We start from the raw sequence: 17,886 nt of genomic DNA, 5'->3' as shown, positions 1-17,886 counted from the left end.
GTTGGTTGAGGAAGGGATAAAGAGGAAAGATCTGGGGGTAATCTTCCCCTTCCGGCGTTCTTCTGTCTAGAGTTGGAACTTGAGAGCAAGAATACTGAATTCGGTACACTTTAAACTTCTGGAATGAAAGCTTTCATTCAGTCTGGGACATTTTAAAAATAATTTTTATCTCTTAAAGGAGGTTTGGCATCTTTATAACAAACCAATATATTTTGTATATTTGATTTTCAAAGTCATTGTGGAAATTTTTCTGTTTTAACTGATTTTGAATTCGTAATACAAAAAACTGAACCGGATTTGGCCTTCGAGGGCAGAAAAAAAAAATTATTCAATATCTTTTTCTCAATACAGATTTAACAAAGAATTTAATTTTTGAACATTACAATTACAATTACAATTTTGACAATTTTGACAATTTTGACAATTTTGACAATTTTGACAATTTTGACAATTTTGACAATTTTGACAATTTTGACAATTTTGACAATTTTGAAAATTTTGACAATTTTGACAATTTTGACAATTTTGACAATTTTGACAATTTTGACAATTTTGACAATTTTGACAATTTTGACAATTTTGACAATTTTGACAATTTTGACAATTTTGACAATTTTGACAATTTTGACAATTTTGACAATTTTGACAATTTTGACAATTTTGACAATTTTGACAATTTTGACAATTTTGACAATTTTGACAATTTTGACAATTTTGACAATTTTGACAATTTTGACAATTTTGACAATTTTGACAATTTTGACAATTTTGACAATTTTGACAATTTTGACAATTTTGACAATTTTGACAATTTTGACAATTTTGACAATTTTGACAATTTTGACAATTTTGACAATTTTGACAATTTTGACAATTTTGACAATTTTGACAATTTTGACAATTTTGACAATTTTGACAATTTTGACAATTTTGACAATTTTGACAATTTTGAAAATTTTGACAATTTTGACAATTTTGACAATTTTGACAATTTTGACAATTTTGACAATTTTGACAATTTTGACAATTTTGACAATTTTGACAATTTTGACAATTTTGACAATTTTGACAATTTTGACAATTTTAACAATTTTGACAATTTTGACAATTTTGACAATTTTGACAATTTTGACAATTTTGACAATTTTGACAATTTTGACAATTTTGACAATTTTGACAATTTTGACAATTTTGACAATTTTGACAATTTTGACAATTTTTACAATTTTGACAATTTTGACAATTTTGACAATTTTGACAATTTTGACAATTTTGACAATTTTGACAATTTTGACAATTTTGACAATTTTGACAATTTTGACAATTTTGACAATTTTTACAATTTTGACAATTTTGACAATTTTGACAATTTTGACAATTTTGACAATTTTGACAATTTTGACAATTTTGACAATTTTGACAATTTTGACAATTTTGACAATTTTGACAATTTTGACAATTTTGACAATTTTGACAATTTTGACAATTTTGACAATTTTGACAATTTTGACAATTTTGACAATTTTGACAATTTTGAAAATTTTGACAATTTTGACAATTTTGACAATTTTGACAATTTTGACAATTTTGACAATTTTGACAATTTTGACAATTTTGACAATTTTGACAATTTTGACAATTTTGACAATTTTGACAATTTTGACAATTTTGACAATTTTGACAATTTTGACAATTTTGACAATTTTGACAATTTTGACAATTTTGACAATTTTAACAATTTTAACAATTTTGACAATTTTGACAATTTTGACAATTTTGACAATTTTGACAATTTTGACAATTTTGACAATTTTGACAATTTTGACAATTTTGACAATTTTGACAATTTTGACAATTTTGACAATTTTGACAATTTTGACAATTTTGACAATTTTGACAATTTTGACAATTTTGACAATTTTGACAATTTTGACAATTTTGACAATTTTGACAATTTTGACAATTTTGACAATTTTGACAATTTTGACAATTTTGACAATTTTGACAATTTTGACAATTTTGACAATTTTGACAATTTTGACAATTTTGACAATTTTGACAATTTTGACAATTTTGACAATTTTGACAATTTTGACAATTTTGACAATTTTGACAATTTTGACAATTTTATTTTGACAATTTTGACAATTTTGACAATTTTGACAATTTTGACAATTTTTACAATTTTGACAATTTTGACAATTTTGACAATTTTGACAATTTTGACAATTTTGACAATTTTGACAATTTTGACAATTTTGACAATTTTGACAATTTTGACAATTTTGACAATTTTGACAATTTTGACAATTTTGACAATTTTGACAATTTTGACAATTTTGACAATTTTGACAATTTTGACAATTTTGACAATTTTGACAATTTTGAAAATTTTGACAATTTTGACAATTTTGACAATTTTGACAATTTTGACAATTTTGACAATTTTGACAATTTTGACAATTTTGACAATTTTGACAATTTTGACAATTTTGACAATTTTGACAATTTTGACAATTTTGACAATTTTGACAATTTTGACAATTTTGACAATTTTGACAATTTTGACAATTTTGACAATTTTAACAATTTTGACAATTTTGACAATTTTGACAATTTTGACAATTTTGACAATTTTGACAATTTTGACAATTTTGACAATTTTGACAATTTTGACAATTTTGACAATTTTGACAATTTTGACAATTTTGACAATTTTGACAATTTTGACAATTTTGACAATTTTGACAATTTTGACAATTTTGACAATTTTGACAATTTTGACAATTTTGACAATTTTGACAATTTTGACAATTTTGACAATTTTGACAATTTTGACAATTTTGACAATTTTGACAATTTTGACAATTTTGACAATTTTGACAATTTTGACAATTTTGACAATTTTGACAATTTTGACAATTTTGACAATTTTGACAATTTTGACAATTTTGCCAATTTTGCCAATTTTGCCAATTTTGCCAATTTTGCCAATTTTGCCAATTTTGCCAATTTTGACAATTTTGACAATTTTGACAATTTTGACAATTTTGACAATTTTGACAATTTTGACAATTTTGACAATTTTGACAATTTTGAAAATTTTGACAATTTTGACAATTTTGACAATTTTGACAATTTTGACAATTTTGAAAATTTTGAAAATTTTGACAATTTTGACAATTTTGACAATTTTGACAATTTTGACAATTTTGACAATTTTGACAATTTTGACAATTTTGACAATTTTGACAATTTTGACAATTTTGACAATTTTGACAATTTTGACAATTTTGACAATTTTGACAATTTTGACAATTTTGACAATTTTGAAAATTTTGACAATTTTGACAATTTTGACAATTTTGACAATTTTGACAATTTTGACAATTTTGACAATTTTGACAATTTTGACAATTTTGACAATTTTGACAATTTTGACAATTTTGACAATTTTGACAATTTTAACAATTTTGACAATTTTGAAAATTTTGACAATTTTGACAATTTTGACAATTTTGACAATTTTGACAATTTTGACAATTTTGACAATTTTGACAATTTTGACAATTTTGACAATTTTGACAATTTTGACAATTTTGACAATTTTGACAATTTTGACAATTTTGACAATTTTGACAATTTTGACAATTTTGACAATTTTGACAATTTTGACAATTTTGACAATTTTGACAATTTTGACAATTTTGACAATTTTGACAATTTTGACAATTTTGACAATTTTGACAATTTTGACAATTTTGACAATTTTGACAATTTTGACAATTTTGACAATTTTGACAATTTTGACAATTTTGACAATTTTGACAATTTTGACAATTTTGACAATTTTGACAATTTTGACAATTTTGACAATTTTGACAATTTTGACAATTTTGACAATTTTGACAATTTTGACAATTTTGACAATTTTGACAATTTTGACAATTTTGACAATTTTGACAATTTTGACAATTTTGACAATTTTGACAATTTTGACAATTTTGACAATTTTGACAATTTTGACAATTTTGACAATTTTGACAATTTTGACAATTTTGACAATTTTGACAATTTTGACAATTTTGACAATTTTGACAATTTTGACAATTTTGACAATTTTGACAATTTTGACAATTTTGACAATTTTGACAATTTTGACAATTTTGACAATTTTGGCAATTTTGACAATTTTGACAATTTTGACAATTTTGACAATTTTGACAATTTTGACAATTTTGACAATTTTGACAATTTTGACAATTTTGACAATTTTGACAATTTTGACAATTTTGACAATTTTGACAATTTTGACAATTTTGACAATTTTGACAATTTTGACAATTTTGACAATTTTGACAATTTTGACAATTTTGACAATTTTGACAATTTTGACAATTTTGACAATTTTGACAATTTTGACAATTTTGACAATTTTGACAATTTTGACAATTTTGACAATTTTGACAATTTTGAAAATTTTGACAATTTTGACAATTTTGACAATTTTGACAATTTTGACAATTTTGACAATTTTGAAAATTTTGAAAATTTTGACAATTTTGACAATTTTGACAATTTTGACAATTTTGACAATTTTGACAATTTTGACAATTTTGACAATTTTGACAATTTTGACAATTTTGACAATTTTGACAATTTTGACAATTTTGACAATTTTGACAATTTTGACAATTTTGACAATTTTGACAATTTTGACAATTTTGACAATTTTGACAATTTTGACAATTTTGACAATTTTGACAATTTTGACAATTTTGACAATTTTGACAATTTTGACAATTTTGACAATTTTGACAATTTTGACAATTTTGACAATTTTGACAATTTTGACAATTTTGACAATTTTGACAATTTTGACAATTTTGACAATTTTGACAATTTTGACAATTTTGACAATTTTGACAATTTTGACAATTTTGACAATTTTGACAATTTTGACAATTTTGACAATTTTGACAATTTTGACAATTTTGACAATTTTGACAATTTTGACAATTTTGACAATTTTGACAATTTTGACAATTTTGACAATTTTGACAATTTTGACAATTTTGACAATTTTGACAATTTTGACAATTTTGACAATTTTGACAATTTTGACAATTTTGACAATTTTGACAATTTTGACAATTTTGACAATTTTGACAATTTTGACAATTTTGACAATTTTGACAATTTTGACAATTTTGACAATTTTGACAATTTTGACAATTTTGACAATTTTGACAATTTTGACAATTTTGACAATTTTGACAATTTTGACAATTTTGACAATTTTGACAATTTTGACAATTTTGACAATTTTGACAATTTTGACAATTTTGACAATTTTGACAATTTTGACAATTTTGACAATTTTGACAATTTTGACAATTTTGTCAATTTTGACAATTTTGACAATTTTGGCAACTCTGACAATTTTGACAATTTTGACAATTTTGACAATTTTGACAATTTTGACAATTTTGACAATTTTGACAATTTTGACAATTTTGACAATTTTGACAATTTTGACAATTTTGACAATTTTGACAATTTTGACAATTTTGACAATTTTGACAATTTTGACAATTTTGTCAACTTTGACAATTTTGACAGTTTTGACAATTTTATTTGAAAACAATTTCATATTCATGCAAAACTTTAAGCAAATATATCAATCTGATATGTGGCATGATCGATCGAGTATTTGCCAGGGGGTTAATGATGTTTGCTGTAATTAAATTCATTGATAACCACTGCTTGCTGGTGAGGACTGATTATAATAATTCATTCCTCGTCAACGTTCAATCGACCGAAACAGATGTGGTAGGATTATCACAATTAAACGCTCTAATTGAAGGTTCCGTTTAAGGTTCAACTTTGAAGCTCTGACAATTCCGGGATGACAATTGGAAAAATCTGTACCAGATTTAAGGTTCAGAGCTAGGAAAAGAGATGCTGTGAAGAACCTACTTGAAAACAAACAAGTTCAAGCCGTTGAGACTGAACTCAAAATAACCTCACTTAAATAATGTCCAATTACCTAAAGAAAGCAATAACATCTTTAAGATGGAACCTGAAACGAAATAATAACGAAGAAAGTACAGCTCATAGTTGTTACAGTAAGCCAGCAGCTGGTAGACTCGTAAAATTGGTTGATTTGGCAGTAATGCTGCAGAAACATTGCCTTGGAGCTTTGTAAATGTTAGGTTTTGTCGAAACGTACTCTATGGAACCATCGCATTTGCAGTTCATTTTGAAGTTGTGGTTTACCCTAGATTTCTTGTGTTAATACTACAGCACATCTTTTTTTTCTTGATAGATTGGTTTTTGGTTGTTTGTTTAGGAAGATCATTTTGCTTGACATTATTGGATTCTCATCCTAAGATCGTGTTTCGGGCCTTAAAGAACATGAAGTTTTCATATGTTGCATATTTTATTGGAAATCCTCTTGCTATTCACTGCTCAATTTTTAAACTGGGAAAATTTTGAATCTGAGTTATATTTTAAACTTTGAATATGTCAACCAGTCAATGAAAAATAAATTTTTGAAATTTCAGTTAATATTTAATGTTCCCGCCTATAAAATTTACATTTGTCCCCCGAAGGCTTAATTCAGCTGTTCTGTTTTGTTTCTTTAAACGTAAAATATATAAATTGGAATAATTTCAACAATACATAACATGGAGAATGATTTTGTTTCCTTAATCTGCCAATAAACACATAATTGATAACAATTTCGTCCAACAATTTTTATATGAATCTTTCCAATTTTGTCAATGTTTGTATAGCGAATAGCAATATGAATTGTTCTAGCATCTTATTTTTTTCTTTATCACATTTTGCTTCTCTTAATACTCTGTATTCAAAAAATATTTATAAATAATATTGAATTGATTCCAACTTGAAAATTACCAATCATTTGTGAACTTAAATAACCAATCACTAAATCTATCCTTACTGCTAGATGCTCGGCTTCGGAGAAGGTGTCCTATCGATATAATCCAAACTATCCTGCTGTTTTCCTTCGCCGGAAACTTCCTTCTGATCCTTCCCATTCATAGAACCGGAACTGTTATTATTACAACTACTGCTACTTTCATTGCTCATCCCATTACTACTACAGCTTCCATTACTACTCTGATTGGTAACATTCACGTGGCTATTCCCATTTCCACTTCCGGTGCTGTCCACCGTTTTCGGTTGCTGTACCATTTGCTGATCCCCCTCAACGATCGTAGCCAACCGCGTCCCACCCGCAGGCCCCGTTCCACTCGGAGTACTGACTTCGGAACTGGCCATCGCCAGATCCAGCTCCTTCTGCCAATCGGACTCCTTCTGTTCCATCGCTTTCCGTTTCTGCTCCTTGAATCGATTGTAAACCAAGAACTCCTTCAACAGCTGATTGTCCAGGGTGCTCAACGGGTTTCCACTTTGATTTGCCGCCGCAGCCTGATCCCGGTTGATCGACCGCTGCTTGGCAAGGCGCTTCTTTTTCTTGTGCAGGGGTTTGGTTTCGATGATCATTTCTTCCAGTTCCAGACTGGGGTCGCAGTTTAGGTGATCTTTGGAGGGTTTGAAGGGTGGATTTGCTTGTTTGGCCAGGATTCGGTCCCAGTTGGTTCCCCGAAGGAGCTTCGTTTGTTGTAGTTCTTGTTTACTGCTGATGCGGGCACCCGGATGGAAGTTCAGCAACTGTGAATTGTAGGAGAAGAACGAGAAATTAGAATGCAATGCATACACAAATGATACATTGGACCGGAACAAATATGAAATCCATCATTTGTCATGCCGATCACCCGACACTAACCAACCATTATCAGTAAGTAAGTAAGCGTTATAGAATTTTACCCGTATTTTATTGACTAAGCAAATAAGCACAAAATTTTACAAAACCTCACATTAAATCTGGGCATTAAATTTTATTTATCAACACAAAATCCGGACAATTCCAAAATATGAGCGCTAATAATCATAGCAGCTTTGCCTACTAGCGACACGTCGCATACGTCACGACGTTGAAAATAATAACGACGCACCGCAAGTTTCCTAGGAGACCTGGAGCATGCGATTGATGGCCTAAGGAAAATTCACACCAAATAACATAAACAATGTTCGAGTACTACATCGAAATCGGCCTACTGGACTAAAAAAAGAAAAACAAACCAGCGAATGACAGAAATCTCGCTAGTAAAAAAGCGTCGCTAGTCCTACTGTCGCTATTCGGTTTGGTGCTATACACATAATATATCGCATTAACTTTAATCTTTATCATTATTTATGAGCAATACGCTATATAAAGATAGATTCTTGTTTACCTAAACTATCTAGATTTCAAAATTAACATTCCAGAATTTCAATATACCTACTATTCGAAAATGAAACTTATATAACTCTTATACTCACATTCTAAACTTTCATCAGCCTCAAAAAGTTTCAGATGATATATTCACAATGAAGACCACTAGCATTGGCCGATCATTGAAAATTACAATTTATTTAAAGCGTAACGCAGTTTTGATTATCGTAAGCAAGACTTCCAATTGCAACAATAACCATTATAGTTTGATATGTTGCATATTATTAATAATAGCGTTTTCTAAATCAAACTGTTTGCGGAAAAGTTTTCCCACACAACTTTTTTAACAGTTTTTAACAGTTACATAACCTCACAACATATTCAAAATTCAATCATTTCGGAATTCACGATTCAGGAAATGTATTGTACAATTTCTGTAATCGTTTGCTAAACGTTTTATTACGCTTCATAAATCGTCGTTTGATGATTTAAGAAATCGTATGGTTCAAATCCTCATTTATGCGGGTTATTATTAAGCTTTGAGGCCAGGTTTTTGATGACAGAAAATGATCTATGTATCTGTGAAAAGCCTTAGAGATATTATTGTTTTGTAATTTTTTGTAAGTTTTTGTAATTTTCTAAAGTTTTGTAATTTTTTGTAATTTTTGTAGCTTTTTGTAATTTTTTGTAATTTTTTTGTAATTTTTTGTAATTTTTTGTAATTATATGTAATTTTTTGAAATTTTTTGTAATATTTTATAATTTGTTGTATTTTTTGTAATTTTTCATAACTTTTGTGTTTTTTTGTAATTTTTTTGTATTTTTTTTTAATTTTTTGTAATTATTTGTAATTTTTTGTAGTTTTTTATTATTTTGTAATTCTTTGTAATTTTTTATTTTTTTGTAATTCTTTGTGATTTTTTGTAATTTTTGTTATTTTTTGTCATTTTTTATAATTTTTTTTTCATTTTTTGAAATTTTTGGTAATTTTTTGTCAATTTTTGTAATTTTTTGTATTTGTTTGTAATATTTTGAATTTTTTTTGTAATTTTTCGTATTTTTTGTAATTTTTTGTAATTATTTGTAATTGTTTTAAATTTTTTGTAATTTTTTGAAATTTTTTATAATTTTTTGAATTTTTTTGTAGTTTTTTTTAAATTTTTTGCAATTTTTTGTAATTTTTTGTAATTTTTTGAAATTTTTTGTAATTTTTTGTAATTTTTGGTATTTTTTTGTAATTTTTTGTAATTTTTTGTAATTTTTTGTAATTTTTTGTAATTTTTTGTAATTATTTGTAATTTTTTGTAATTTTTTGTAATTTTTTGTAATTTTTTGTAATTTTTGTAATTTTCTGTAATTTTTTTGTAATTTTTTGTAATTTTTTGTAATTTTTTGTAATTTTTTAAAATTTTATGTATTTTTTTGTAATTTTTTGTAGGTTTTTGCATTTTTTTGTAATTTTTTGTAATTTTTTTGTTACTTTGTGTTGTTTTTTGTATTTTTTTGTAATTTATGGTGTTTTTTTTTGTAATTTTTTGTATTTTTTTGTAATTTTTTGAAATTTTTTTGTTTTTTTTTATTTTTTTGTAATTTTTTGTAATTTTTTGTAAATTTTTGTAATTATTGAAATTTTGTTATCTTGTGTAATTTTTTGTTATTTTTTTTTAATGTTTTTGTAATTTATTGTTACTTTTGGTATTTTTTTGTTATTTTTTATTATTTTTTTGTAATTTTTTGGAATTTATTGTAACTTTTTGTTATTTTTTGTTTTTCTTATAATTTTTTGTAATTTATTGTAATATTTTTGTAATTTTTTGTAATTTTTTGTAATTTTTTGTAATTTTTTGTAATTTTTTGTAATTTTTTTGTAATTTTTTGTATTTTTTTGTAATTTTTTGTAATTTTTTGTAATTTTTTGTAATTTTTTGTAATTTTTTGTAATTTTTTGTAATTTTTTGTAATTTTTTGTAATTTTTAGTAATTTTTTGTAATTTTTTGTAATTTTTTGTAATTTTTTGTAATTTTTTGTAATTTTTTGTAATTTTTTGTAATTTTTTGTAATTTTTTGTAATTTTTTGTAATTTTTTTTTATTTTTTTGTAATTTTTTGTAATTTTTTGTAATTTTTTGTAATTTTTTGTTATTTTTTGTTATTTTTTGTTAGTTTTTGTAATTTTTTGTTATTTTTTTTTAATTTTTGTTGATTCTTGTTACTTTTTGTAGTTTATTGTAATTTTTGTCAGTCATTTTTGTCATTTTTGTCATTTTTGTCATTTTTGTCATTTTTGTCATTTTTGTCATTTTTGTCATTTTTGTCATTTTTGTCATTTTTGTCATTTTTGTCATTTTTGTCATTTTTGTCATTTTTGTCAATTTTGTCATTTTTGTCATTTTTGTCATTTTTGTCATTTTTGTCATTTTTGTCATTTTTGTCGTTTTTGTCATTTTTGTCATTTTTGTCATTTTTGTCATTTTTGTCATTTTTGTCATTTTTGTCATTTTTGTCATTTTTGTCATTTTTGTCATTTTTGTCATTTTTGTCATTTTTGTCATTTTTGTCATTTTTGTCATTTTTGTCATTTTTGTCATTTTTGTCATTTTTGTCATTTTTGTCATTTTTGTCATTTTTGTCATTTTTGTCATTTTTGTCATTTTTGTCATTTTTGTCATTTTTGTCATTTTTGTCATTTTTGTCATTTTTGTCATTTTTGTCATTTTTGTCATTTTTGTCATTTTTGTCATTTTTGTCATTTTTGTCATTTTTGTCATTTTTGTCATTTTTGTCATTTTTGTCATTTTTGTCATTTTTGTCATTTTTGTCATTTTTGTCATTTTTGTCATTTTTGTCATTTTTGTCATTTTTGTCATTTTTGTCATTTTTGTCATTTTTGTCATTTTTGTCATTTTTGTCATTTTTGTCATTTTTGTCATTGTTGTCACTTTTGTCATTTTTGTCATTTTTGTCATTTTTGTCATTTTTGTCATTTTTGTCATTTTTGTCATTTTTGTCATTTTTGTCATTTTTGTCATTTTTGTCATTTTTGTCATTTTTGTCATTTTTGTCATTTTTGTCATTTTTGTCATTTTTGTCATTTTTGTCATTTTTGTCATTTTTGTCATTTTTGTCATTTTTGTCATTTTTGTCATTTTTGTCATTTTTGTCATTTTTGTCATTTTTGTCATTTTTGTCATTTTTGTCATTTTTGTCATTTTTGTCATTTTTGTCATTTTTGTCACTTTTGTCATTTTTGTCATTTTTGTCATTTTTGTCATTTTTGTCATTTTTGTCATTTTTGTCATTTTTGTCATTTTTGTCATTTTTGTCATTTTTGTCATTTTTGTCATTTTTGTCATTTTTGTCATTTTTGTCATTTTTGTCATTTTTGTCATTTTTGTCATTTTTGTCATTTTTGTCATTTTTGTCATTTTTGTCATTTTTGTCATTTTTGTCATTTTTGTCATTTTTGTCATTTTTGTCATTTTTGTCATTTTTGTCATTTTTGTCATTTTTGTCATTTTTGTCATTTTTGTCATTTTTGTCATTTTTGTCATTTTTGTCATTTTTGTCATTTTTGGGATTTTTGGGATTTCTTTTTTTTGTAATTTTAAATTATTTGGGGATTTTTCGAATCCGGTAGAAATTTCTTGAGAATTGGCATAATCATTTGGAAGTGTTTATCTGCCCAAATAAATTGAAACGGTTTTTCAATTTGATTCTGTAAGTGAAATATCAAACAAATTTTCAACTTTAAATGCTCCTCAACGGTTGAGTTATTTTCCTCTATGCAAATGGAAATCGACCGTCAATTGTTTAAATTTTGGCGGCATTCGAATCCGAATCGCATCTCGGAATGCCCGTAGAAAACGGAGAGATAAAATCCTGCAATGATTGAAATTTCCCAATCAAATGTGCTTAATTATTCCGAGTCGATTGCTCGCAAACGACCAGCTGGAGGAGAGAATTTCCACCGCTATGGATGCAACAACACCGGGGCTTTTGGCTCGTTGGCTTTCGTTGGCACAACTTTACTCAACTGCAATTAACGGCGATTATCCTCAGCTTCCGCTTCGACAAACAGAGAGATCAATGTTGGGTGGGAAATTGCTGACTGAGTGGGTGAAGCAGGAACTGAAACGAGGAAAGGTAAACACCAATCCGGGTTTGCAGCATCAAGGTAAAGCTAGCCAAAGTCATTCACCGGTACGAAGACATTGTTGAATGAAAACTTTTCTCCCGGAGCCGTTTTGGACTTAACGCAAAGATAAACGAAGCTCCGGATTCAGTTCCAGTTAGACCGGAAAAGTTTATCTTACCGGAGTAGTTTTCGGGATTAATTTCAGTTTGTTGAAATTTTATCAACCTCTTTGATGGACCAAATCAAAACAACGATTCCAAAGTTGTTTCAGCAAAATACTTCAATCCCAAACTAAAATTATGCGTTATTTAAAGAAGGAATTCAAGTTCATTTCAACAAAAGTGCATCCCAAGAACGAAAGCGAACAATCGTAATGAGCAAAGCACCTCGCTGCAGCACCAGCCAGGGTAATAATTTGCTCGTTGCACTTGAATGAAACAAGCCGGTTTTCATTGTTGAGCTTTATTTTCCATTATTATAGTTGTTTTTTCAGTTTTTTTCCTTTCCAGATTTAGCGAGTTTCCCAGTTTCTGCCAAATAATTGTACCTCCGCCGGTAGAAGCATAGTTTGCACTTTCGCCTCGTCACACGACACGACAAACTGTAGTCGAGTTCCTCTGCCCGATCCGGAAATGAGTTATAATGGTGCATTTCCGGTCGTTTGCTGCTTTGTTTTCCGACTTCCGACTCTCCCATGCCACGCCATGCACCATAAAAAAGGCTGGAAAGAGAGCAACCAACACGGATGGACCACCTCTACTTTCGCCTTGTTAGAGAACTAGCTAGCTACCCACCCAGCTGGCAAGTAGTAAATCACTTTGAAAGATTTAATCTGTTAGGACATTGTTTCTGTGTAGTTTTAGTTTTTTTTGTTCCCCGTTTTTGTGCTAAACTATTTTTACCACAAAACAAAGCGGCAGAAAATGAGGGCAACAGAATTGAAATTTAATCATCGGAAAACGATCACAGCACGGGGCAATGCAATGGGACTTAAATGGGATTTGAGCTTTGACCCAGAATGGTTGCAATTGAATCATTGATTGGAAAATTCGATTATCCTGTGTGCTTGTTTAGCACAGAAATCGACAAAGAATCCTTAAAAAAATAAAAATATCAATCACTCATTGAACAACATGACCAAAACAGGCCTGTAGATTGGCCAAAAAACTGACCTGTGCATGATTTCAATTTCATTTTTTAATGGTTATCTTGATGCCAAATGACTTAGAAATGCATACAATGTCGAAATCTGATGTTATCTGAAAAAAAAAAATGGATTTGTCAAAAATCGACTATGAAATTTCCAAAGGAAATCCGGAAAATCAAAATTTTAGTTTCGGCCGTTTTTTGAAAAAAAAAATCGATTTTTTTTTCCATAAATCAAAATTTTGAATTTGTGGGATTTCCTTTGGTCCCTCCTACGTTATTATTTTAAATTTTTTTTTGCTTTCCTTTGATCCTCGCTTTGGTGGTTTTTTAAATTAAAAAACCGAAGCGAACGCTTTGAGGCACCCCTAAAACAACTACAACTACAACAATACTATATTTCATAAAATTTATATTTACGATAGTGTCTACTAGTTTAGATAAAATTAAGACCTAAAGTACCAAGACAAACGTGTAATATGTACCAAATCTTGTGATAAGTCCTAAATCTCTCCTTCAACCAATTTCATTCCATGAGCTTAAGAAGAAACTCAATTCCAAATTCAGTAATTGTTTTTTATCCTTGCAAAAAAACGTGCATTTGAGTTCAATTTTTCCAATGCAATAATTGGCAATATCCGAGCCGCTTGGAGCAGAACCGAGGCTTTATTTAAAAAAAAAAAAAAAAAATCAAAACAGCGAAAAACAAAATCATTTTAAATTTTCATCGAAGCACAACAGAAGGGTTGAAATGGTATTCAAAGCTTCAAAAATTATCTTTTGATAAAAATGATTCTTAACACCTCCTCTTTCCCTTGGATTCCATTGATTAAAAACAAAGGTATTTTGATAAATATGAAATAAGAGAAGAATAGTAATAGATTTTTGCAAATTTTCTCAATATACTTATTTTGATATCCACGTTATCCATAAAATATCAAAAACTTTTTGTTCCAAAAAATTGCTCACTTATTGTTCGTTGATTATTAAAAACACTGCATTTTTTCAGTAAGTTTCTGATATTCCCGAGTTTTCCCTATTCTATTTGCGATTCTAGTTCCGTCTGGAAGCTTCGCCAATTGAACGGTCGTTTTGTTTTGGTCTGCAAATACTACTCGAAAAAACAAAATATTCCGTTTTATCGGGAGTGATGACCGACTTTACCCCTTTTTCCTATAAAAATGATTTCTGGCTATACGCCACTGTATTTTACAAAAATAATGCAAACAAAAATTACAATTTAACGTCCTCAGAATGAAAAAAAACTTTTTTATGATTCGATTATCCGGAAGATTCGATTATCCGTAGTGAAAAAAAAAATCTATACTCCAGATAATCGAGTCCGACCTGTACTACTTTAATACTTTAAGCTATAAAATTTTTCAAGTTCTTACGATAAAAATAAAAAAAAACCAAAAAAAAATTTAAAACGCTTTAAAACCTATTTTTAGTGAAATTTTGATTACTAAACAATTTTTCTAAATTTCAATTTTTTGCGAAAAGGACCACAGTGAAACGTCACAAAAATTTCTTTAAAATGACCTGAAAATCCCATAAAAATTTCTCAAAAAACTCAAAAATATCACAAAAAATAGTTAAAACACCTTCACAAAACTCTCTGTTAATTTTTCCAATACTGTCTTAAAAATATTTCAAATGTAACAAAAATGCCAACAAAGTGTTTAGCAAATACCTCACAAACCGCAGAAAAACGACAGAATGTCAAAAAACGAGCCTTAAAATATAAAAAACACAGATTTTTTACAAAGGTTAATGAATCAATAATTTTGTCACGAAAATATCACAAAAAACTCACAGAATCTTTAAAAAATGTCTCAAGAATATCATGTTGAGGACACTTGAACGCTGTTGGAAATTCACTAAAATGACAAAAATTTAAGAAAATAACCTATGTCAATTTTTTTTAAAGTTTCAAAAAACGTCTCAAAAATTAAGCAAAAATGTTATGAAAATGATACAAGAATACAACGTTAAAAAGTGTCAACAATTGATTGTTTTTCAAACATCATAAAAGTGTTACAGAAATGTCACGGAAAAGCCACAAAAGTGAATGAAAAATTCTTAAAATGTCATAAACCTGTCAAGAAAAAGTAACAAAATGTTCACGAAAATGTCCCAAAAAAGTCCCAAAATAAAAAGCAATCAAAAATTTCCCGCGATAAAGCGCAAATGTCAATGTCAAAAATGTCTGGAAAATGTCTTTAAAATTATAATAAAAATTTCACTTAAAATGTCTTATAAATGACAGAAAAAATGCTTAGAAAATCGCAAAAAATGATTAGATAGGCCCTAAAAATAACATACAAACGTCACAGAAATGTCACAACAATGCTATAAAAGCCACGTAAAAGTGTGAAACAAATAAAATATAGTCATAAAAATCTTATAAAAATAAATATAACAAGCACTTCCCAAAAGTGTAACTAAACTGACAAAAATGTGACAAAATGCCACAAACTTTCTGAGCGTATATAAATAAATTCTTACACTGTGTTGAGAAAGTTTCAGATAAATGCTACAAAAATGTCCCAAAATGTCACAAGAATGTCTTTCAATGTCAAAAAAATTGTCACAAAATTGTCACTAAAATGTTACAAAATTGTCACAAAAATAACAAAAAATGACTAACATTTCTCACGTTATGTACAAAAATTTCACAGAAATTGCACAAAAATTACGCAGGAATTTTACCAAAAATTCACAAAACTTTTACAAAAATAAAAAAAAAATCACAAAATAACAAAACAATCTTGAAATTGATAAAACTATTAATGATATGTATGTATGATGTAGGTATGTCACAAAAATGACACAAAATTGTCACCGCATTATTTCACAAAAAAATGTTTTTTGTTTTTAGAAAATTTAAAAAAATATAAACAAAATTATGACAATATTGTTTAATTTACAAAGATTGTAAAATCGATTGTTTGTTTCACAACAAGCCACTGTTAACAGTTACAAACACATAACTCGCTCGAAACTGTCAAAGCCAAAGCATCAAATCAGCGAGTTAGCGTTCCGTTTATTTTTTTTTTTTCAACTGCATCGCATGTCGCACGAAAGTCGTCTCCGGTTTCAACTCCCTACAGAAAACTAGCTAAGTCAAGGTCTAGGCAAGGCGTTCCGGGATAAGGAGACTATTTCCGGTTCCGTTTTGTTTTTTTTTCTATCACCAAACCAAGTCGTCTTCATCATCGTCAACTAGACCGAACTCTCTTAGGTCTCGAGGCCATTCAGCTGGAAATAACAGCAGCTTGCAAGCAACAATGGAACGGCCACGACTCTCCCCTTACCGATTCTTCATTTCTGTTTCAGTCAGTCGGTCTTCGAAGGGAATTAAAACGTGACAGTGAAAATGAGTTATAATGACGCATTAAGCTTCGGGAGGAAAGTGACATTTAACACGAACGCTTTGCTTCCGGTTCCGTTCGGCAGATGGTTGTTTTTCGCTATGTTTTTTTGGGATGAGCTGAATTCGACGGCGTTCAAAGAGAAGTTCGAGACGTTTTCGAGGACGTTATTGGACATTTGATTGATCGAGCACGAAATTGGGTTTCGAGAACAGCTTTCTCATTTTTTGAAAGCGATATTTTAAAGAACTTGTTTATGATGGAACTGTTAGGATATAATAGCAGACGCAGATCGAATCGAATATCCAAAATCAAATCTCGAAGATTTGAAATTTCAGAAGGGGAAGACGTTGAACGCCCCATGGAGCAGAACTTTCAAGCATAACATTTTGGCCACCGAGTTTTAAGTATGCTAATTTACTCAACCAAAATTTACTAATTTTCTTAAGAAATTTAAAAAAAAGTGTTTTTTGTTGGGCCACTGCGCTACTGGGCCAGATGTTAGATCTTTTGTAGCATTACCCTGCATTTTTTCTTTTTACTATATGCTTTCAGATACACTGTCACTATTGATAAGTGGCAGGTGAACACTGGTTTATCATTTAATGAGCATACCTATAAGTTAAATTTTAAGTGCAACTTAAGCTCTAACCTTTTAGCCCAGACCGCTGACAGAAAAGAAAATTGATGTAATATTTGAAAATGCATCTTTATTCTATTTCAAATTATGCATTGACTGCATCATCTAAAAACTGACTCTTTTTTGTCATGTTCTTGAATCAGGTACCTGTTTTGAATTTTCGTCTTATTTATGTTTCGATCCTTTGTCTAGTGAAACAAGTTGAGCACCACTGACTTTCAGTATGTGCTACACGGCTAACCCTTACCACAACACAAAAACGCCAAACTCAAATCTTGTAGCAATT

General features: G+C 28.0%; 1 protein-coding gene across 2 annotated transcripts in view; it reads right to left on the bottom strand.

Annotated features, from left to right (window-relative positions):
- Positions 1–5,664: 5,664 nt before the first annotated feature.
- The window catches only part of LOC129742353 (serine/threonine-protein kinase 32B), a 314,888-nt gene continuing 302,666 nt past the window's right edge, over positions 5,665–17,886 (bottom strand). For both annotated transcript variants that reach the window (XM_055734247.1, XM_055734255.1), the window contains exon 11: positions 5,665–7,701. In XM_055734247.1, the coding sequence (XP_055590222.1) occupies positions 6,970–7,701 (732 nt within the window). In that variant the 3' untranslated portion in view covers positions 5,665–6,969. The remainder of the gene's footprint in view (positions 7,702–17,886) is intronic.

The sequence above is a fragment of the Uranotaenia lowii genome, chromosome 1, assembly GCF_029784155.1.
Source record: "Uranotaenia lowii strain MFRU-FL chromosome 1, ASM2978415v1, whole genome shotgun sequence".
NCBI lineage: Eukaryota > Metazoa > Arthropoda > Insecta > Diptera > Culicidae > Uranotaenia > Uranotaenia lowii.
The sequence above is the reverse complement of the archived record's forward strand: the minus strand, read 5'-3'. Positions and strand labels throughout refer to the sequence as shown.